The sequence below is a fragment of the Nilaparvata lugens genome, chromosome 4 (genome assembly GCF_014356525.2).
Source record: "Nilaparvata lugens isolate BPH chromosome 4, ASM1435652v1, whole genome shotgun sequence".
Taxonomy (NCBI): domain Eukaryota; kingdom Metazoa; phylum Arthropoda; class Insecta; order Hemiptera; family Delphacidae; genus Nilaparvata; species Nilaparvata lugens.
In genome coordinates, this window is record NC_052507.1 from 76201401 (window position 1) to 76225160 (window position 23760).

General features: G+C 33.3%; 1 protein-coding gene across 2 annotated transcripts; it reads left to right on the forward strand.

Moving 5' to 3' along the window:
* The first annotated feature begins 169 nt into the window (after positions 1–169).
* Positions 170–22981, forward strand: LOC111043886 (eukaryotic peptide chain release factor subunit 1). 2 transcript variants are annotated; one of them, XM_022328935.2, is made up of 10 exons: positions 192–741; positions 1348–1523; positions 2964–3091; positions 6039–6189; positions 8754–8944; positions 9383–9512; positions 11307–11527; positions 14038–14185; positions 16423–16505; positions 20842–22981. In XM_022328935.2, the coding sequence occupies exons 1-9, from the start codon at positions 644–646 to the stop codon at positions 16500–16502; spliced, it is 1323 nt and encodes a 440-aa protein (XP_022184627.1). In that variant the 5' UTR covers positions 192–643; the 3' UTR covers positions 16503–16505; positions 20842–22981. The 2 variants fall into 2 exon arrangements, with proteins under 2 accessions (XP_022184620.1, XP_022184627.1); XM_022328928.2 differs by lacking the exon at positions 16423–16505 and having other exon boundaries at positions 170–741.
* Positions 22982–23760: the final 779 nt, after the last annotated feature.

The following is a 23760-nucleotide window of genomic DNA, read 5'->3' on the forward strand; positions in this document are numbered from 1 at the left end:
TGGCGCGTCACTGTTCCCAACTCTCAGATATAACTCGATTTTCTACATTTATTTTATAAAATTCAATGCAATAAAGAATTCCAGGTAAACATTAATCTTCAATAGTTTGATTAGTACTTATTTATTGATAAAAATGCTTATTATAATAATTTTACTTGAAACTAAAATCAGAAGGCAGTAGGTTGAATAACAGGACTTATGACGTCAATAATAGGCTTGTCCTTTTGGAAAACAGGCATAGTTGCTTGTTAATTGTCTGAATTGTCCACATGGCATGTAAATTTTATTTTGAATTGAATAAGTTAAAATAGTGTGTTTAGGTGTTCAGAAATGTGTTTTTATGTTTCTACTAAACAATACAAAGATAAAGTTTTCGCTACATCTTGTGAACAAGCGACGTGTCTGTGTGGTTAAAATCCGGAAATAACTGGATATAAGTTGCTAAGGCCTTGTAATTATTCTATGTTCAAAGCTTCTTTTTAATTTTTGAAATTTTCGTATTTTCACCTGAGCTATAGTTTTTTGATTCTTTATAGAACAATTCCAGTCACTTCACTTGATTCTTATCAAACGTATTGCATATCGACAACCTTCATTTCATCAGACAGTTTTCTTTTGGATTGATTGAATCCACGATCTAAAAATGTCATCGGGTTATGCTTCTGAGGAAACATCCTCTGATCGAAACGTAGAAATATGGAAGATCAAGAAACTTATAAAAAGCTTGGAAATGGCTAGAGGGTGAGTACAGTAATTTTGATCTATGGGATGTCTGTAGCATCTACTAGCCAATATCAATAATCTTGGTTTAGTGCTGTATTTATTTTATGAATTTTTGGTGTAAACAAAACCAGCTTTATCACATTACTAATAAATAGCATTTATTTACAATATTATTAACCTAATGCTGTTTCTGTATGTCTTGATTAGAATAGCCTAAATATGTTTCCTTCTGAATTGTATCCTACGTCTATTATTTTTCAATTATTATGTACCTATAACACTAATCTACCAGTCGACCAGGTAGAATAAAGTTCCATATGGCAAAAAAGTAATTTTTTATTGTATCAATTGATAAATGAATACATTTTTAGATGTATACTCTGCTTCTCAAAGTTTGAGAACTAGCATATAGTGTTCTTATAAATTTATAATCTGTAAGCATTTCAAATTTTAGACATTTTTCTTCTACTTTCTTCACTAATTATTAAATAACATATATAGGCCTAATATCTTGTATTGCATTAGTTTTTAAATTGATAATAAAAGATTTCTATTTTCTTCAACCTTTTTAATTTCGGGATAAGTTAATTACTTTTTCTAATCATTCCTGTATGTTTGTTTCAGAAACGGAACAAGTATGATTTCTCTCATCATTCCACCCAAGGATCAAATATCTCGAGTTAGCAAAATGTTGGCTGATGAATTTGGTACTGCTTCGAACATCAAGTCTCGAGTAAATAGGTTATCAGTTTTAGGTGCAATTACTTCTGTCCAACATAGACTTAAACTCTACACCAAGGGTAAGTTTACAATTAATTAAGTTACCAATAGCGAGATTCAGCTGATTAAAATTGGATTGCTATCTTTGTCGTTTGTTAGAAAAAGCAGATAGCTCTATCCTTTAGAGCCAGATCGTATCAAGCGTTTTTTCAGCGCCAATTCAATCAGCCAATCGAAGAGCATCCTTCCCTGCCGACTATGAAAACGCCGCCTGAAAAACGCTCAATATGGTCTAGATCTTATTCCTCTTCTAGCTTCGCAACATTGCGAAATTTTTTCCAAGATATGGAAAAATATAATGAAATAGCCTACCAGAATATTAAATCACAATAATTATGAAATTTGATTAACCAATCGTGGAAAAATAATTTTCTGACAAATAAAATTAATTGCTCATTATTAACAAGAATCAACAATTAATATTATATCAAATACATCGGCATGACCTGAATCACATCTCTAGAAGTAGGTGGAAATATGAGACTTGTCAGCCATGTACTCCTATAATCTCCACCGACTTTATTAAGCCGTGTCCACACTGAACAAATGTTCGACATACATGTTTGTTGAGGAGCTCAGACAAAAACATTTTAAAAAGTTTGGACAATCATTGTTTGTCAAACAAACATTTTCAGTTTTGACAGCTGTAAAACATAAAACCTGCTCTCACAAATATTTTGTTTGGTGACTCGTCTACACTGGCCACGGGCAAACATTGTTTGTCAAACATAATGAAATTTACCCAAACTTTTTCCACAAACATGTTTGTCGAACATTTGTTCAGGACACGGCTTTACCCGAATCATACTATAGCTATTGTTTTACTTTATATAATATTAATGGGTTACACAATTTTATTTAATCTTGCTGTGACTATTTTTCTTACTTTAGTTGTTACTCTAAACATGGAGAAGCGATTTGATTTGTGGTCGCGCTGATGAGATAAGATCCATGCGCCTTCTACTCCCGTTGTTAGGGTGACCACTTTAAGAGCACAACTCCTCTAATCACCATTTATGAGTTCAAAAATCGCTTCTCAGTGGTTTGGAACCCACCTAAAGCTCATCTCTGATCATAAGTCTCATTAACCACGCACAAGCCTGTCGCACATGAGGCCATCATCATCCTCTGGCGTAGCAAAACAAATTCTATCAAATAATGAGTAAAGCTGGATTTAATCTATTTCTCTTGACAAAAAAAAAACATTTTCAATATTGTTATTATTTTATTCACAATTGAGTTGTATGTAAATTTAGTTCTCAGGCCCGATAACTGTTTTGAAAACTTCCACTGAAACAACGTCAGAAAAATCTGAAGAATCTTCTATTTATACAGCAATGCATCATTTCTACTATTCTACTCAAAGTAACAAATAAGTTATAAGTGTCACAGTCATTAATATTATAATGCTCGGAGTTCCTAAATACATTTCAATTTATCAAAAACCCTTTCTGTTTCAGTGCCACCCAACGGTCTTGTTATCTATTGTGGAACAATCGTAACTGAAGAAGGAAAAGAAAAGAAAGTGAATATAGATTTTGAACCGTTCAAGCCAATCAATACATCACTCTATCTCTGCGACAATAAAGTAAGTATAAATCATGAGACTATTGTTTTCACCATTTATGATAAACATTTGTTGACGTACTATTTATTTGAGTTGTATTTTAAGTGCTTCTATCAACATGATAAGTTCGGAATACCTCATTACATCTATTCACCTGTTTTTTCAAATTTCTATTCGAAAAGTATGCACAAATAATAACTTTGAGAAGAAAGTTTCAGCAAATTTTTTATTATTGATGTCTTATTTTGAAGTAAACTGCCTTAGTATAAAAGAGTTTTTAAATCAATGGCGTTGTTAAGAGATTTTCAACTAAGTAGCTAAGTCCTCAGTATTCTCTATTAGTTTCCGGTATTTTGAGTGATTGAATTACTTGGTTTTATTTCTTGAAGGGAGGGGTTTCCCTGTAGCTAATACAATTTCATTGAAAATCCTGCTACGATTGTACTGGTATTTCATTGTCACCATTATATGACTGTGATTAATTTCTAATCATAATTGTATTTATTTTGACATAATTTCTCCAAAACTAACGATGAATTGCTTTCATCTTCATTTTGTTAATGAGCTTGCTTCATAGAAGCTTTGTTTAGTAATAGTATTCATAAAATGTTGGGATTTTTGAATACTCTTTTGAATTACGCAAGTTGCGTAATCTTATTGCAATGTGGTAATGTGTTGGGAAAATTGAAAAGCTATTATTAATTTGGACAGTTCTATTATAGCTTGTGATAATTATTGCTGTCTGTTCGATCTACGTAATATTGCATTGCTATAGTAGTTTAAATTGTTAGCATCGTAAAGTGAATTAAATTGCAAATTATGATAACGATCTATGGAGTTCTGGATTCTTTGGATCCTCATAAATAAATTATGTCATTTAATATATGAATTCTAATTTCATTTGAGAAATTGTGTAATAATTTGGATTATTTGACTATACAATTTAACATAGATGAATCACATTATACAATGATTTGACTGCACTCTGTTATTTTTGCTTTGTCATACAATATTCTTGTCTTATTAAACACAATTAACACAATTGATTCTTGTGTACTGAGCGGGGACATGGACCTTGTGTGAGGACTATATTGAACGTTCCTTCATTTGGTATTTGAATGACGCTCCTTGGCTAAATAGATATTACTGAGGTGAGTATTTGACCCAGTGCAAGTTGTGAAAGAGTTGAGAAGGAGAGATGTGTGGATTGCTGGAGCAAGCGAGATCGTAGATTGCTGGAAACCTGTGTGGGACAGCTGATGGAATGTGGATGTGATCCTAAATCCATTTGGATTAATCGTGGAAACCTCAAGGAAGGATGTACCTGCCTAATGGAGAGTTGGGATCTGGGAGGACAGTGAGCCATTAGAGAAGGTCGGAAATGAGACTAGATAGCTAACGGGTGAGCCTGTTCTTTGTAGGTAAGCTAAGGCAAGGTAAGCTAATAAGACAAGAGTTTCACGCCAAGTATTAAAGTTGACAATCTGGAGAGATGAACTATTCTTGATGAATCAGGTTTAAATTCAAATTGGTGTAAGTTATTATTTAATAATAGTATGCCTGTATGAAATAATATACAGTGCAAATTCACTGAATTTTTGTGCAGATAGATAATATTTTGTATGTTTTCAGGATGATCTTCTATCTTGTTATTATTGTATTATTTAATAATGTTCATTCAATTTCTTATCAAATTAAGTTGGAAAGTAGTATATTACATCATACTTTTCATCTTAAATCATTACATAATGCTTGTAGTATTCAATTTCAGTTACGTGTTGTATTAACTCGATTTTGGCTATTTCTGTAGATAGTCATGAAGTTACAAATAGTTACAAGTGATAATCCTTTGTAATTTATTGCATGTTCTTAGTTTATATTTCACACACAAAAAAGTTTTTTTTTTTTCAGTAAAAAAAGTAAACATAAATCAAAAATGTTTCACATATTCATTCACTAAGAAACGAATCTACTAATATCGCATTAACTTAACAAGTGATTCTTTATTCAGTATCGAAAATACTGATAGGCCTAACCGTTTCATTCGTTTGTAAAAAAATGTTTTACATATTCATTTACTAAATTCGTTACAATTCACCTATTACAATCATACATAAAAATGTTTTTATCATTCATTTACTAAATTCGTTACAATTCACCTATTACAATCATACATAAAAATGTTTTTATCATTCATTTACTAAATTCGTTACAATTCACCTATTACAATCATACATAAAAATGTTTTTATCATTCATTTACTAAATTCGTTACAATTCACCTATTACAATCATACATAAAAATGTTTTTATCATTCATTTACTAAATTCGTTACAATTCACCTATTACAATCATACATAAAAATGTTTTTATCATTCATTTACTAAATTCGTTACAATTCACCTATTACAATCATACATAAAAATGTTTTTATCATTCATTTACTAAATTCGTTACAATTCACCTATTACAATCATACATAAAAATGTTTTTATCATTCATTTACTAAATTCGTTACAATTCACCTATTACAATCATACATAAAAATGTTTTTATCATTCATTTACTAAATTCGTTACAATTCACCTATTACAATCATACATAAAAATGTTTTTATCATTCATTTACTAAATTCGTTACAATTCACCTATTACAATCATACATAAAAATGTTTTTATCATTCATTTACTAAATTCGTTACAATTCACCTATTACAATCATACATAAAAATGTTTTTATCATTCATTTACTAAATTGAGATCTCACCAGTAAAGATACAATCATGATTCAAAAATTATATTCTTTTCATTCACCAAACTAAGAGATCAACCAGTACAGTAACTTATTCATCGATCATTGCATTTTTATTTTTTACCTACATACTCACAAAATTCACTATAAGTTTTCTATCATTAATAAAATCTAATTTTGTTATACTTTTCTAATAGAAATTTTAATTAATTTTCAGTTCCATACAGAAGCTTTGACAGCTCTGCTAGCCGATGACAATAAGTTTGGATTCATTGTGATGGATGGTAACGGTGCGCTCTTTGGAACCCTGCAAGGAAACACCAGAGAAGTGCTGCATAAATTCACTGTAGATCTTCCCAAGAAGCACGGTATGTTATTACTTTATAATAATAATATCGTGTGACCTGGCTGGCTCAGGTCTGGTGTCAGAGTTTTCAGGTCGCAACTGATCAATTTCAGGGCCTCTGTCTGACATGACCTAACGACTGCTTTTTAGGCAGCCGGGACCGACGTTAACGTGTCCATCCGAAACTTGGGAGTGTCCCGAGAAAACTATCTTGTCCGGGCTGGGATTCGAACCCGGGCCTTTGGATTACAAAGCCAGCATCTAATCCATTCGACTTCGGCCACTCTATAATAATTATTCCAAATATCTAATGAAAGCAATATATATAGGACTTCTGCAAATATTATCGAAGAACTAAATAGCAGAAGGGAACTTGAAGAATGAAACTGTCCAAAAAGTAAGCACGGTAACGATCCTACAACGTTGCAGAGGTAGAAAAGGATAGCGCTTTCTGCTTTGTCGAATGATAGACAAAGTTAGCAACACAAATGTTGATCAAATACTGCTATTATAATGTGGACCTCACTATAGAACTTCAGTGACTTACTCTTGAGTCCTTCATAAATTTTGATATTTTTATAAAAGACGAAAACCAATATTCATTCGTCTTATTATTTGTCACTGGTTAATACATCAGCAAATATTGACAATAGTCAATAAACTGTTGCACATTCAACATAAAAATATAACATCTAGATATAAAATTTTGACTCATTAACATTTTACATAATTAAAAAACCAATAAATTATATCAGTTACAGTTTAATTCTACATAACAATTATCAATTGATTCTGGAAGATATTGGACATGATACTTGAAGTTGACACAAGGAAAGTTTTATACATTATTCTTCATTCGTCGAATGTTGAAAATGTTTTTCCTTACAATCAGGTTTTAATCCCTCAATAGCCCATAGATTGTTGATATTTAATATAAATAATGTGCCTGTAATTACTCCTAATCTGAAACCGTCCTCTCCGTGCTATTAATAACGTGTATACCGACTGCTATTTATAGACAATTTTCCCATCCAGGTTGTCTAAATATGTCTCTAAAAGCAGCCAACTATCAATCGTTTCCTATAGTCGTCATTTTCAACTTGATTTTGGCACTTTGACAAAGCTATGACAAAACATTTTCGAATCTGTTTCTCGCACTACTAAGCCGTTCTGTCAACATTGTTAACTGAATTGATTTGATATTATTTGTAGCACTGATGGTCAGTAAATTATGATGATTAAACTGTCACATAATTATGATCTATAATGTATATTTTCCATGACTAAATTTGAATAGAATTTAGTATTAATAATTTTTCATTACTGTACAGAAGTTGGATGCCCGGTCGCACAAACGCATGTTGAATTTTAATCATGATTATATGCCACGGGAACCTATCAGAGAAGACTTCTCAAAAAGGTCTTTGTAGCAGTATAAATAATGGTCATAAAATTATGACAATATCATCACAGATGATCTTTATTTTCCAGACTGAATAAATTTGAATGGAATTAAATACTTTAATAAATAGAGGAATTTAATCATCCTTCATTCACTAGTTTAGATTGCATACCACTATCAATATCGGGGCACTGAGCTTCGCTCGTTTTTTATTTATTGAAAAACAGAACACAATTTATTCTTCAAAATGATTGGGGAAGGACTAACCGGCACAGCCCAAAACTGTTTCTTCACCGAATTTTTATTTATACACTATAAATGGTCCAAAAAGTAGGTTATGTTCCATACACTTGAATTCAGGTCCAATTTCCAGTCCAAATATTTGAAAAAAGAAAAGTTCTTATTTAGATTGTTTGCAAAGGATGAATTATCCTTTTCATATCCTTCAGCGAGTTTTACCAGGGATGAGACCTAGTGCAATCGAATTTTTATATCATAAACCTACTATATTCCAAATTTCGTTTAATATGCTCGCTTAAGGCTCGCTTTATATAATAGGATTTTGAAGAATCTTCAACCCATAACAAAATCAAAATGTTGTCCATTATATCAGACTACTTTTTCAAATTTATTTTTTATTGCGGGCTATTTCTCATGAACTTATCTGCTTGTGCGTGGACAACTGCTAGGGTAATTTTTGATGAGATGATCGAGCGTTCATGCCTACGGGCGGGATTCGAACCTACGACCATGATGTAGCGCCAGCAGACTGAAGGGTGCAGCAACGACTTAGTCGGCTATCGGCTATCTTGGCCGTCTAAATACAATACAAGCACATATACTATACAAGCCATAGGATGATCTACATTTGATGCTAAAAAAATCAATTAGCAGGTAACACCTGATCCGCAAGGGTCTAATAATTAGACTAAATATAAGTGTATAGTAATTGAAAACTTGACCTACTGAAATCTTGAATTTAAAATAGGCCTATAACCATCCTTGGTAAATTAAGAATCTATTTGCAAAACTTCAAGTAAATCAGTTGAGTAGTTCAGACGTGATGATACGTCAAACATAATTCTTCTATCCCGTACGTGTATAAGCCAATTTCCTTTATTATATTATAGATTATTGTATTTTTGTCATTAATTGTTGATTGTATGAATTTTGATTGTTGGCAGGCAGAGGAGGTCAGTCAGCCCTCAGGTTCGCCCGATTGAGAATGGAAAAACGACACAACTATGTGAGAAAGGTGGCCGAAGTAGCCACCACACTATTCATAACCAACGACAAACCAAATATAGCTGGACTAATCTTAGCTGGTAGTGCTGATTTTAAAACTGAACTTAGTCAATCCGACATGTTCGACCCGGTAAGTTTTTAAGATAATATTTTATTCAACACAGCATATTTTGTTTTATTTGCTCAACAAACTATCATTTATGAATGTGTGATTTGTCCTTGTATTAACTGTCGTGATTTGCGAATTTCTGGGTTTCGAGTAACAGAATAGAAAAATTGTTTCTGCAGTCCCTTGAAACGTCCATATCTAGCTTTCAACCTTGATATAGTACACTCCAATTTAGTACAAACCTTGTAACAGTACATTTTTGAGCGGTCCCGTGAGGTGTACTATATCTCGATTCAACTGTATTTAAATAAACTTTGGAAATGAATCCACTCTTTATCGATTATTTTATAATTTACAACTGATTAACATATTTCACTTCCATTTCACTACATTTTTTTAAGGGAATAACTTGAACATTATTTAAGGGTTTTTTTTACACAGAAATGATTCATTTTTCAGAGGTTGCAAGCCAAAATAATAAAATTAGTTGATGTGTCTTACGGAGGAGAAAATGGTTTCAATCAGGCCATTGAATTAGCTGCTGAATCTTTGCAAAATGTCAAATTTATCCAGGAAAAGAAACTTATAGGTAAGTGATTGAAAAATTCCCTATTAAACTCATACATCTATTCTGTAATTCTGGTTTTGATGCAATTTTCCATTTTTATATCAAGGCTTCGATAAAATTTTTCCCATTTCTATTTATTACTGTAATAGGATTGGAGTGACCCGTGGTTTAATGGATATAGTGTTTGCGTAGCAGCCTACAGATCCAGGGTTCAAACCCGGATACGAACAAATTTTAGCCAGGTCACTTCCGTCCCGTTTTATCGGGTGGGCACGATACTATTCGATCCCGGCTGAAGTATGACAGTCATAAGGCCCATTGACAGCTTAAATTATGCTTTCCACCGAGATGGAACCATAGAGAAAATATAGCACAAGATATTGGGCGTTTATGTTCCAAATTTCACTGTTAACTCAAGATGATTACTGTCAACTACTGTCTATTACTAGTAGTTCTGTGAACAGTAGACCTCGCGCTCAGTAAGTTACATTGACCTGTTATGTTTTCTCAAAAATTAATAAATAATTTATCAATTAAAAATTTTTAGAAAAAATCCTAAATAAACATAGAGCTTTCTGTCCTATCGTGCCGTGATGAGTTGTCTCGGAATGTGAGTGTGAGCGCTGTTATCAGGTCTGGCTGCAACTGTCTACAACGTTGATGGAAAGATACATTTTCAAGATGTTCGATGTTTTTGAACGGGTAGTATTATTGACCGAGCGAAGTGTGGTCTCAGATTCAAGTCGACGGTTTGGCATTTCTCTTAATGTTTACATGTTTATATGTTGCGCATTTACGGCGAAACGCGGTAATAGATTTTCATGAAATTTGACAGATATGTTCCTTTTTCAATTGCGCGTCGACGTATATACAATGTTTTTAGAAATTTTACATTTCAAGGATAATATAAAAGGAAAAAGGAGCCTCCTTCATACGCCAATATGAGTGAAAATCAGACTATAGAATTATTAATCATAAATCAGCTGACAAGTGATTACACAGATGTGTGGAGAAGCCAGTCTATTGCTGTATCTCCATAAGGTCTATAGTTTCAATCAGGTACTTGTGGATGAGAATACTGCGTGAGGTCTACTGTTCACAGAACTACTAGTAGTCCACTTGACAGCTGATTTATGATGAATAATTCTATAGTCTGATTTCTACTCTAATATTGAAGGAGGCTCCTTTTCCTTTTATATTATCCTTGACATGCAAAATGTTCAAAAACCTTGTATATACGTCGACGCGCAATTTAAAAAGGAACATACCTGTCAAATTTCATTACAGCGTTTCACCGTAAATGCGCAACATATAAACATTTAAACATTAAGAAAAATGCCAAACCGTCGACTTGAATCTTAGACCTCACTTCGCTCGGTCAATTACTGTTTTATTGGGGTGAGAGTGTAAGAACGGCACATTATGCGAAAATATCAACGTCACATAGCTTTGCGAAAAAGAACTTCATGGACTGTCAGCTTGATTAAACAGTGAAATCTGGAACATAAACGCCCTATATTGAAAAGTGAAATCTTAACGTCATTCTTTTTTGAAACTTTTGTAAAAATTTGGGAGAAGACAGTTTTGGGCTATGCCTGTTGTCTTCTCCCAATCATATTATATAGATTATAATTATAAGTTGTGATTGTCAATGAAATAAATGAATATACCATGGAATATCTTGTGCTATCGTTTCTCTATAGTGGGACCTTACAGCAAGGGACTCCCCACCAATAAAAGCCATACGAATTTAATTTTACTTTGATAGTATTAATTCTCTAGATTTTTTAAAATAATTTCTTTCGTGATTTACAGGACGTTATTTTGATGAAATCAGTCAAGACACAGGGAAATACTGCTTTGGAGTAGAGGACACACTTCGAGCATTGGAGCTTGGCTCAGTGGAAACCCTCATCTGTTGGGAGAATCTAGACATTCAGCGCTACGTGCTCAAGAACCACACCAGCTCGGAGGAGAAAATCCTTCATCTCACTCCTGAGCAGGAAAAGGATAAGACCCATTTCACTGACAAGGAGGTAAGTGTATGCAATGAATCAAATTTGAAGTTGTGGAAATTTAATAACTTTCTACCTTCTTGAATAAGATATTTTTAGCATTTCATCTTATGATGAGTATAAACAGAATATTGTTTTAAAAAGATGATTCTAAAAATGCACCAGTGAACCAAAAGGTAATCTATTAATTTACTATCAATAATACATATCGGTGTTACATTGGTTCTTATTATTATAGTGAGGTCCACGTTATAATGCCAGTAGAGAAAGATAGGAGAACAACGTTGCCGATCCTCAGTCTTGTCAATGCCTTCTATAGATGGCAGCTGATACAGGTTTATTGATGTAATATTAACTGTTCATTCTTGTTAAAAATAATCAATTACATTTTATTAAGCAATAAATCATATTTCTCAATAATTTAATAATGAATTTCGATAATTAAGATGAAATATTTTGTTGATTAATTATCAATTCTGCATTGTTAGAAGACGATCTGGCAACAGAGCAAAGCGAGAAAGAGATAGCGCTATCCGCTTTGTTGAATGATAGATAAGGACAGCAATACCATTGCTAATCAAACACTGCCATTATAACGTCGACCTCACTAGCATATAAACCGTGCTTTGCACTGGGGAAAATTTTGTATGGTGGAATGAAATCTCCCTATGTCGAGGAAAAATAAAAAATGGAATAATTATTTATTATTTTTTCAAAATTACGTGGATAATATTAATTCATTAACCAAGGATAATTATAGATTTGTTTTCAGTTTCTCATGTTTTATAATTCGTCAAGTTTCCAATACGCCAAGTTCTAAGTTCGCAAATGTTCCAGTTTGAGATACTTTTTTTTCGAATGGTCATAGATAAAATAGTGAATTCAACGGTTTTACTTATTATTCTATTTTATCTATATGTTCTTCCTCTATATCTTCTTCTACCTAACTATAATAACGGGTGTTTCAAAAAGGACGCACAACGAAGTTTCAAGGAATATATTTTCTGTATAGGGAATATTTTGTTCCCCCAAATAACAGTTGGCACTACCGTACTCATTGTTGAACCAGCACGCACCATTTTACATTTACTATTGCTTGTTAGTATTCATTTACGGTAGTGCCAACTGTTATTTGGGGGAACAAAATATTCCCTATACAGAAAATATATTCCTTGAAACTTCGTTGTGCGTCCTTTTTGAAACACTCGTTATTATAGTTAGGTAGAAGAAGATGGGGGCGCGACAGTCGAGACCGACGACATTCGAGGCCTACGACCGTAGAGGACTGTTTTACTGTTTACTGTTTTACAGTCCTCTACGGTCGTAGGCCTCAACTGTCGCCTAACGCAGGCGACATTTGAGGCCTCTTTTTCAGGAGTCCTCTGCCGTCGCAGGTCTCGACTGTCGGGGCTGTACAAAAATTAGAGTGGCCTCAACTGTCGCCTAACGCAGGCGACATTTGAGGCCACTTTTTCAGGAGTCCTCTACCGTCGCTGGCCTCGAATGTCGCCGGTGTCTACCGTCGCTGGTCTCGACTGTCGCTGGTCTCTTCTGTCGTTTGCCTCGTTTGACATCGACCCGAAGAAGATATAGAGAAAGAACATATTATAGATAAAATATGATAATAAGTAAAACCGTTGAATTCACTATCTATGACCATTCGAAAAAAGTATCACAAACTGGAAAATTTGCGAACTTAGAACTTGACGTATTGGAAACTTGACGAATTATAAAACATGAGAAACTGAAAACAAATCTATAATTATCCTTGGTTAATGAATAATCTTAATGTAAAATTGGAAGTTAATCAGCTCGGTAGTTGAGACGTGATGATGCGTCAAACATGTATTTCGCCAATTCATTTCTTTATCATATTACATAGTGATATCGGGGACCGAGCTTCGCTCTGGAGTACAAAAGCATAAAACATTTATTACGAAAGAAGAAATTATAATAACATTCATACAGAAATGTTATATCTAATCACAGTAAATTGAGATTAATTCCCAGAGGAATGCAAAAATTTTCCTCACAAAGGCCTAGTTGCACAAAAGCCGGTTAAATTTTAATCCTCATTAACTTCACGTGAACCAAATCAGAGAAGACCATTAAAAAATATGTATCTACTGGAATTAATCAGGATTGAAGATAACCCGGCTTTTCTGCAACCGGCACTAAGTACCTGATTCAATGATTACAAAAGTTCAACAGCTGAGTCATAATTTTGACACAGTCCCACACACATGAACTCGCTCATCACCAACAGACGACGTTATAATTATCAGCTGTTTTCCCAAGGATGATTCATAATTATCCTTTTAATGTCCTTCAGCGAGTTTTCCAAGGGATGAGACCTAGTTCAATCGAATCTTTATATTATAAACTTATGTTCTGAATTTCGTGAGAATCGTTAAAGCCGTTTTCGAGATCCGGTGAAATACAAACCTATAAACATCCAAACATCTAAACTTATAAACATAAGTTGCTCGTTTAATAGTATAGGATATATATAATGTGTAATTTGTTTCTAGAGCGGCGTGGAGTTGGAACTAGTGGAGAGTCAGCCGCTGCTGGAATGGCTGGCCAACAACTACAAGAGCTTCGGCGCCACCCTCGAGATAATCACCGACAAATCACAGGAAGGATCACAGTTTGTGCGAGGATTCGGAGGCATTGGAGGTAACTATACTCAACACTCTCACCTCTCAAGCCCGCATTTGAAGTGCTGTGCAGTGCAGTTAACAGCAATGCCCGACCGCCCGCCCGCCCGCAACAGTCTAACTCAAATTTGTCCTCTAAATTTATTAACACAACTACTGTATACTTTTTATTGAACGTCGTGTTGAATAACATATCTCTATCAGTCGAAGTTACGTTGCTGAGATGAGAATTGCAAGGTAATGCTGTAGATTAATTCTAAAAATGTTGGCCGATCTCCCAATTTGTCGTATTAAAAACGTTCTTTTCTCTGTTCTAGTTAAGACACTTTGTTCTCCATTCTGAATAATATATAGCTGCATACAGACTTTTGCGGCACGAACACTCGCATTCCACTTTTCATCAGCTGATGCTATCCTTATTATATTTGTATCTTACTGCATCTGTACAAATTCATTTATAATCAGTTGATGAAAAAGTGAAATGCGCGTGTTCCTGGCGCTCAAGACTGTACGTAGCTTATTATATTATGAATTTTGGAAGATATCTCGAAAATTTGGTTGAACCTTATCATTCACAGTGTATCTTAATATTATGCATTTCGAAACATATCTCAATTCTGGGTGTTTAATCGGGGTTTTCAAAACAGTGTCTGTTAACTTCTGTTTTTGACTTCAACAGAGTTCTTATTAAGTGTTTTGTATTATACTTTCGTCTTGTACAATCAAGTATCTGAATTAACATGTTATAAACTTTTGATTGATATGGCCAAGCTACACGAGGCGTTTTCAGACGAGTCAGTAGGGCAGGAAGCTCTCCGATTGGCTGATTCCGAACGTCAACCCAATCAGCCAATCGGAGAGCTTCTTGCTCTGCCGACTCATCTGAAAACGCCTCGTGAGGCCTCGCTTATAATGTATCATGTTTTATGAATTACGGAAGAGATCTCAAAATTTTGGGTGAATCCATTATAATTATATCTCATATTTTTATGAGTTTGAAAAATATGTCAAAACTCTTGGTGCTGTAATTGGGGTTTCTGGAAATTCTGATGTTATCACAATATTGTTATAATTGGTCGGGAAGGTATACTGAGTTAAAACTAACAAATATCATTTCTTTATAATATTCCTATGGTTCAACAAACTTATTGGATTAAATAATATGAGGATGCATTCTAATGGACCGTTTTTAGCGGTGGTGGTGTTTCACTTATGGATTACAATCATAAGAAATGCATTGGACTGCTTTTGGGTGATGGATGATGACATGATAATAATAATTACATTGCGCTAATGATTCTTGGGTATGAATATTGATGATTAAATTGCCAGCTATTGCAAGTGAAATTGAAAGTTGGTCTAGTAATTAATTTCTGTTAATGGAAATTAATGCATCAAAATAACTTTATGATATTAAAGTGTGAATACTTCATTAGGTAGGTCTCAGCTTTAAGTAAACTTTAACTTGAAGTAAAGTAAACTTTAAATTCAACTTAAAGTAAACTTTAAACTTTTACTTAGTAAACTTTGAAAAAAGTCGTAAATTTATGAAATTCGTTCGCAATGAATGCAATTGCTTTCCTCAAATTACTAGAGGATGGATTCCATGGAGTATGTACATACTAGTGGTATAGAGTATGAAGTTATTGAAGGTTCTTGAAAAGGATATTCAACTAGAGTATGGTATAGAGTATGTAATTCAAGGGTTCTTTCAATAGACATTTAAACCTATAGATTTAATGCTCCATTAGATTTAATAAGTGTTCTAGAAACCGTGACCAAGTCTTACGAGGTCATTGAAATGCCTAATCCCTGGAATGGCCACACTGGACTATTCAGCTCTTACAAATTGGCTTACAGATATAACCGTGTCCTAACCGTGACCTGTTATCCCAAAAAGTGCGAGAGCTTTCTTATTCCTTGGGAATGAATGAGGCACTCCAAGTGTAGGTCTATCTTGTGACATGGCTGACGTATACCTGTGTCAGAATCAAACTTATTGGATGCCCAGTTTATACTCTTACCGAGCTGCTCGCCAAATGGTCAACACGAGAGGCTTGTAAGCACTCGGCAAGAGTGTGGTGCCGGCATTATAATTAAGCGTGTTATTGATATTATTGTTGAATACAAATTAACTGGGATTCAACTTGATTGAATACAACTGTCTGAAATGAGTTAGATTGAAACGAAATGAATGAAAATGCGATGAAGAGACATGATGTTACAATGTGTGTTGTGATTGGAATGACCCAACAGGAATTCTCCGCTACAAGGTGGACTTCCAATCGCTTCAGGCCGATGAGCCTCTCGACGACGTTGATTTAGACGAGTATTGAGAGGTAGACGCCTTGCAACAAACTTATTGTAACAAATATTTGTTGGATTTTTCGTTGTTGTTATTGCTGTTGTGTTGTGCGGCTGCAATTTCATTTTTACAATTTTTACTACACTTTTTAACAATGCACACTTAACTAGAAATACTTGTGACAATTCATAGTTTTTATTTTAATATCATTTAAAATTAGGTGGTCTGTAGTTTGCGTGACGTAAGTGCCTACATCTAAACGTCCCATGATATTTGTGGAGTTGTCCTCAGTTTGATGAAAAAAACCCTGAAACTTGAATGCTGCCTTGCCTTTAAGGTTAAATTCTTTGTCGTTTGTAATAAAGAATCAATCAATAAATTCTATTTGTGGTCTACAAAGTCGTCTACAAAGTTTGATTGAGAAACAAACCCTGAAACTTGAATGCTACACTGGCATTAGACAGAGTCAGACCTAATACTAGGTTTACAGTCAATACGATATGCACAAAACAATATCATAATTATCTTTCCAAAGGTCCAATTATCTACCACATTCAGAGGAATGATGTTCATTTTTGAGGGGAAAATTCCTCAAATTACAATCATACACTGTATGGAAGCAATAAATGAATTTTGTTTAATTGACATTCAGAGGAATGATTTTTGAGAGAAAAATGTTTCAAATTGTATAAATAAACTGTATGAAAGCAATAAATTAAATTCAGAGGAATTATAAATTCTGACAATAAGGGCGTCCTTTCTCAGAAATACATCTCTTGAAAATTCTAACAATTGAATTCTATCAATTAGAATTAAATTTGAGCTTTTAAGTTCTGAATTTAACTACCCTGATTTTTGTCTGTACGTTTGGATATTACTATTTTTCAATTCTCAACAGTTAGTTGTGTCAGGTTTGCAGCAGTAGTTGGCTTCAATTTGCAACTTTCCTAAATAATTGTAAAGTTGATTGTGTTATTTTAGTCTCAAGTCCGAAGGCTGGTTCATGCAGTTGACGCATAATGATGAGGTGTGAGGTTTGAGGTACGTTGCAATTGATTTGCTCTCTCTCTCTCACTCAGCCAGCAGCACTTTAGTTTGTGCACTTTAGTCTGCTGGACAATAATATTCACCTCAGAAAACTGGAAACTAGTCTCACTCCATGAACTGAGAGCCTCGTCTTCACAGAATCACTCCAAACTAAAGTCTAGGGGCCGGTTTCCGAGCTCGGGATTTAGCTAAGTTCTAGACTTTAAACACTGGAGTCAGAAAATTGGCTTTCCGAAACGGGGCGTAGTCGCAGTCTACGTTTGAATTAAATTTCGAAAAACTAGAACATTGAACACAAAATAAAATAAAGGGAAAATAGTGTGAAGTTTCAGCTATTTTTAATTATTTAGGAATGTTTCATTTCGTCAAGGAAAAACGTTCCCAATTATAGAAATGAGAAAATGAAGATTATCATAAAAACTACGACCACGCCCCGTTTCGGAAAGCCAATTTTCTGACTCCAGCTGTTTAAAATCTAGAACTTAGCTAAATCTCGAGCTCGGAAATCGGCTCTTAAGACGCTCATTTATTAAAATTTGCTGACCTGAACAATATTTCTAGGTCTCTTTAGACCAATAACTCATCACAAAATCATTCCAGAATAAAGTTTTAGACGCTCGTTTATTTATAATTTGCTGACATCCTGAACTGACAAATATTTCTAGGTCTCTTTAGACCGATAACTCTCCATGTAGCCAATAAGTTATCTGTATTATGGCCTCAATATGAAATTAAATTCAATTCCTTTCAGCGTTATTTAATAGGAAATTAATATTGATGTGTCATCTCCGTTGATCATTGCTTTTTACATTAATTTTGGATGATTTACGTCTTAATCTCATCGGCTTTAAATGAATAATGCTAGAATAGAATATTTGAAGCAAGCATAGATTACTGTCTAAGTTGTTTTTATAAGCTGCATGAGCTCTTTCAAGTTCTTCTCAAGACACTATCTAGTGATGACCTCTCATTCGCATGCTGTTAGTGATTTTATGTATTGGTCAACCGAATTTGAATTTAATTCTCATCACATGGTTACTATTGTTCTGTATTAGAGCTGTTTCAAAATGATCATAATTTTATTTAAATTTCAATGTCTAATTTTTTAGATAGGTGCATTATGTATTAATTATCTGTTGAAATGTAAGGGCTGAGATTAATTGAATCTGAAATTTTGAGTAAAGCTCCTGAAATGTGTATTTTCAGTTGTAACTTCATATATTTCTCCCTGTTAGATATGAGATAGGACTACTACTTACTTCTCCATTAACTAACTAAAATTATTTTCAATATTTTGAATAAATGAGCGTATTCCTAGAACATTGAAAAGCTCAAACATTGAAGATTGAAAACAAATCAAAGTTTGAAAATCTTTGCTCAAGATAATGACATGAATCTTAAACTATAGTTCAAAGATTTTAATAACTACATTTAGAAACCGTCGGATGTCGTGTATTTTTCTGTGTTCACAGTATTATTCTACTACGTCTACGATATTAATAATAATAATTTAATGCCTTCTATTGAAAAAAGTTGAATACTCAATTTCGTAATTGAAATCTTAGTTATTTATTCATTTTTGTGGCACAAAGGTTTGTGACTACTTATATCTAAATGGCATGCAGAAAAATTCACTCTTCACTCGATTATGCATGGTTTTGGTTTTCGTCATGGAATGTGTAGAAAAATGCATGTCTGAGATATTTTTCATGTTATGTGAACAATTTCCAATTGTATGAGAAAACATCCATTATTTTGACTCGAAGGTTTTTATTTAATGTAAATGATGAGTTGAAATTCAAAATTCATCATTTTGATATTTTTTAACTGAAGTTTATTTTTTTGTGTTAAGTAATATCCTTTACTTTTCAAATTATGTTGTACATACACCGCCCGCCTATAGAAAGCGTGTATGGATTTGTCAGTAATTTGAAATGTTAAGGTGTCAATGTTAAGCTTGAAATGTCAACCAATGATAATCTTGAACAAATTTACGAGTCTATTTCAAATTCTTCAAAAAGATTCTATTACTATGAAGTTAGTATTTCATAATGAGCGTAGAATTGTCTTGGTCTTTATAAAATATAGTCTTTATAAAACGCACTTGAAGCGCTCTATTAATTGCAGTTTTGGTAAATTTATTGCATCAATATGAATACCTAAATAGGCTATAGCTTTATAATAATTATATCCATAATAATAGCATGGTAAATATAAAGCGTTTTTGGTGACGTAATCAATGTATATTAAACAGTATTCCTTTCGGATGAATTATTGGTAAGAAAACTTCTCTACACGGAATTCTTGTCATATTCGCTAATATGTAATGATATCTTCTCATTTAAACATAATTTATTTCTTGTTGAAATATGGGATCTCTATTGCAATCGTTCCAGAAATCTTAAAAAATCACATAAATTATTATAACAATAAAATTCGACTTGGTTACAATTGAAGATATAACTATAGTCCGTGCAGACCTTAGTTTTCAGAATGAGGCTATATGGCCAATATTACTTCAATATAACAATTGGAGCACACTGTTGCCGTTTTTATGCTGATTCTATTGAAAAGGACTACGCTCACAGACTCTCTGGATTCTGTGAAATTTGGCAGCACTGTACTCCATAAGAGCAACGCTGCAATCTAAGGTTCGCACGGATAATAGTAATTGGAAACAGGTTAAAGTTCATGGTAGAAACTTTTTGAGTTGATTCAAATATGATTGTGAAACCTCTTCTATTTTCACTCATATTACATGAAAAATATGCAGCTAAAGATGACTGAAAATTGTAAATAAATTTTGTTTTACATGGGATTTTGTTAGCTCGAATAGCATTTTCTGAAAACTTCTCAACTACAAAGGAACTTTCATAATATTATATTACTGGAACCACACACATTTTCTTATTCTCTGAAGATATTTTTACATAAGATTCAGCAAATGTTTTTGGATTTTTATTATTCTACATTACATATATTCACTTTATATAGTGCTATTACATTAGTAATTATTAAAATTAAAATGTTGATGATTTCTATTTTATTTCATTTTACAGTACATCAATGAACTGATGAACAAATGCACTGTTTTGATGCATATTTATTGAGTCTATTCGTATGAACCTGATGTTAATGAACATTCAATTATAAATTATTGTAAAGTCAAAATTTATCAAGTTTACTCTTTTGAAACCGATGTGAATGAACAATGAATTATTATGAGTAGATCTAAACGCGGCAAAATTTTATCGATTTTGAAACTGATTTGAATGAACAATGGGTTTGAACAGTTGTAAGAACAATGTTGTGATATTTTGCAGGCCTTCTCAGATACAAAGTGGATCTCCAAAGCATGCAATGCGACGATCTGGACAATGAGTTCTACGATTTGGACGAGTACTGAGCGAGCCCTGCTCTGGGCCCTGTCAAATCTAATCGAGGTTAAGCAGCAGCAGCAGCAGAAGCCACCATAAGGACTCATCCACAATTCCCATACCTGCTCAATTTCCTTGATCAGCAAATCGTTCAAGATTGTCGCAACCGGTTCCGCGGATTGCTTAGATCACTTGTTGAAAGACATTATTATTGTTTCTTAGAATACAAATTTTTGATCATCATTAGTGAAATTTTGCTGTCGATTGCTTCTGAACTCTAACCCCCCCCCCCCACCATGAGAAATATTATCCTCCCTCTGTAACTTGACACATCTGTTGTATTCCAACATATATCATCACACCATCGCTATAAATAATGATATCGAGTGACCTGGCTGGCTCAGGTCTGATGTCAGAGTTTTCATGTCACACCTGATCAATTTCAGGGTTTCTGACATTACCTAACGACTGTTTCCAGGCAGCCGGGACCGACCTTAACGTGTCCATAGAAACACTGGTTACACCACAGCTTGAAACGCATATTTATTGGAACTTGTAGGTTTTTATTGTATCGGTAACTTTTGTTATAATTGGTAAATTTTACCAGCTTTTTCCTACAAGTGGGTAAAATATTTTCTTCACAATAGTTCTTTGTATTCTCAATTTTCACCCAATCCTTGACGAACAACTTTGGTTCAAAACCAAAGATTACTGTCTCTTTTCATGTATTTCTTTTTTGCCTGAGAAACACTGCCTGTGAGAATGTTGGGAAAAATAATTTAGCCCTTGGTTTTTGTGAAAGAAATAAAACTCAATACATTGAACTAGCGGGTTCCCTTCTCTTTCCTAATAAATGGAACAGAACAATTATTTATTTTAAAAATATATTCACCAATAAAAAAAATTACTGCTATCTAGTGTCAAAAATCTTGAAATATTGAAGATGTTCCAGAGATGACCTGTCCACATCACATTTTCTCTATATATAATTTCTATTAGAAATGTGTGCTTGTAACTCGTTGCATTTTCAAATCAAATTCATTGAATTGCTATATCAAGAAGTTTATGAATGGAATTGATTGTTGGAATACAGTATGCCTAGTTGAGTTTATTGACTCGGCTTTTAATCGAATTTATTAGAGGTGGGGCCCCATTAGCACGAATTTATCATTCAATCTATCTCATGTGTCAAACTGCCAATTACTCACATATAGCACCTAACTTCTTCATGAGATTGTGTTTTACTTCACTAGCATTGAACCAACTTTTAGATGTCTTCTCACACTTATGCAGAGAAAAATAATTAAAATCGATTATCATTTAACCTCTGGATGAGGGACTATTTGTCAAGTCACATTTAAGATTTTGTGCAATTTGTGGAGCTTGATAAAAGTATTGTCAATGGACTTTGCATAATGGAGATGACTGTTAGATGAGATCAATATTATTGAACTTAACCGATAACCGTCTAAGTTTGCTAAGATGTGCTTGTCTTATTACTACTGTATTATGTAATCAAAATACCATTCCTGAGAGTTGATTTGTTAGTTTCATTCAAGCATGTTCTTTGAATACTCATTTAGGTAAAACTTTAAATATGCTATAATTTTTAAATGTAAGAATTTGCCTTAATATTGAAGATTTATTATGAACTTTATATTATTTATATACAAATACCTACTATATATAATCATATACTTGTATGAAAAACTAATTTATTCAGACACAATGTCATATCAGGCGCTGTGGTTTTTTTTATTGTTTCAGAATGTCAAAAATTGAACCGTATGCATAGGCATGTGATGCTTTTTCTCGATAATATATTATAACCAGAAAGTCATTTTTGCAAATGTCATTCTACTATAGTTAATTATTTATTTCATTATTTACATTGAATTGTGTATCTTTTTCAATTAAATTATAAATATAATATGTCATGTGGATTAATTGATAATTAAAAAGAGTGCAACTTGATCAGTTTTTAGACAGAATTTTATTTATTATATTATCATTACTGTTAGCAAATTATCTTGGGCAGTATTTATCTTGAGAGACTTTTTCAAGGGATTAAATTTTTTTGAATGTATCATTCAGCGTTTTTATTGTAGGCTATTTTGCACCTGGAAAATCTAGCTTGATAAAGTTTAGAAGTTTTAGTGTATTCTATTATCCTATTTTTATAACTTCTCAAATGGAATACATGGTATTCCCAATTTTATAAGTTACACCAATTCGGAAGTTTTTAAAAGTTTTAGTTTAGTTGGACTTATTATGTAGCACTTGGCAATAGGGCTCTGAGGGAGTAGGGAGTACCCAGTGTACAACTCAGTACTTAGTAGCATTGGAGTGAAACAACAAGAAGGTTATTGAAAAATGGGCTAGACCATAGACCATAGCCACCTCTAATACAAGGCCCCGACTTACAATATTGCAACGTCGCAGTGTAGGCCTAGAATCTAATACATGATTGGTGGAAGAGATTTTAAAAAATAGCAGCTGATCTTTTCCACCAATCATGTATTAGATTCTAGGCCTACGCTTTGATGTTGCAATATCGTAGGCCGGGGCCTTGTATTAGAGGTGGCTATGGCTAGACACACACCATATCAATTTAGCCAGTAAGATTTTAAGCTCAGATTTTCAAATCAACGTTTGAGAAAATCTCTGAGATGTTATCGTAAATTGAATGTATTAGGTGAATGTTTATTTCATTTAAATTGGTTGGTGTAGTACAGTAGGGTACTAAAGAAATATTCACTTTATAGTAAGTGGAAAAAATCACCCCCAGAGTTTTTGAATCAGTTCTACTCCAACGACTAGCCAAATATTGGCTACCAACCAACCTTGTTTATGACACTGTCTATC

Excerpts from the sequence above, each read along its gene's own strand:
- LOC111043886 (XM_022328928.2), top strand. The coding sequence starts at position 644 with ATGTCATCGGGTTATGCTTCTGAGGAAACATCCTCTGATCGAAACGTA. Across the intron at positions 742-1,347 it reads AGCTTGGAAATGGCTAGAGG|AAACGGAACAAGTATGATTT; the intron begins GTGAGTACAGTA and ends TGTTTGTTTCAG. Across the intron at positions 8,945-9,382 it reads AATCCGACATGTTCGACCCG|AGGTTGCAAGCCAAAATAAT; the intron begins GTAAGTTTTTAA and ends TTCATTTTTCAG.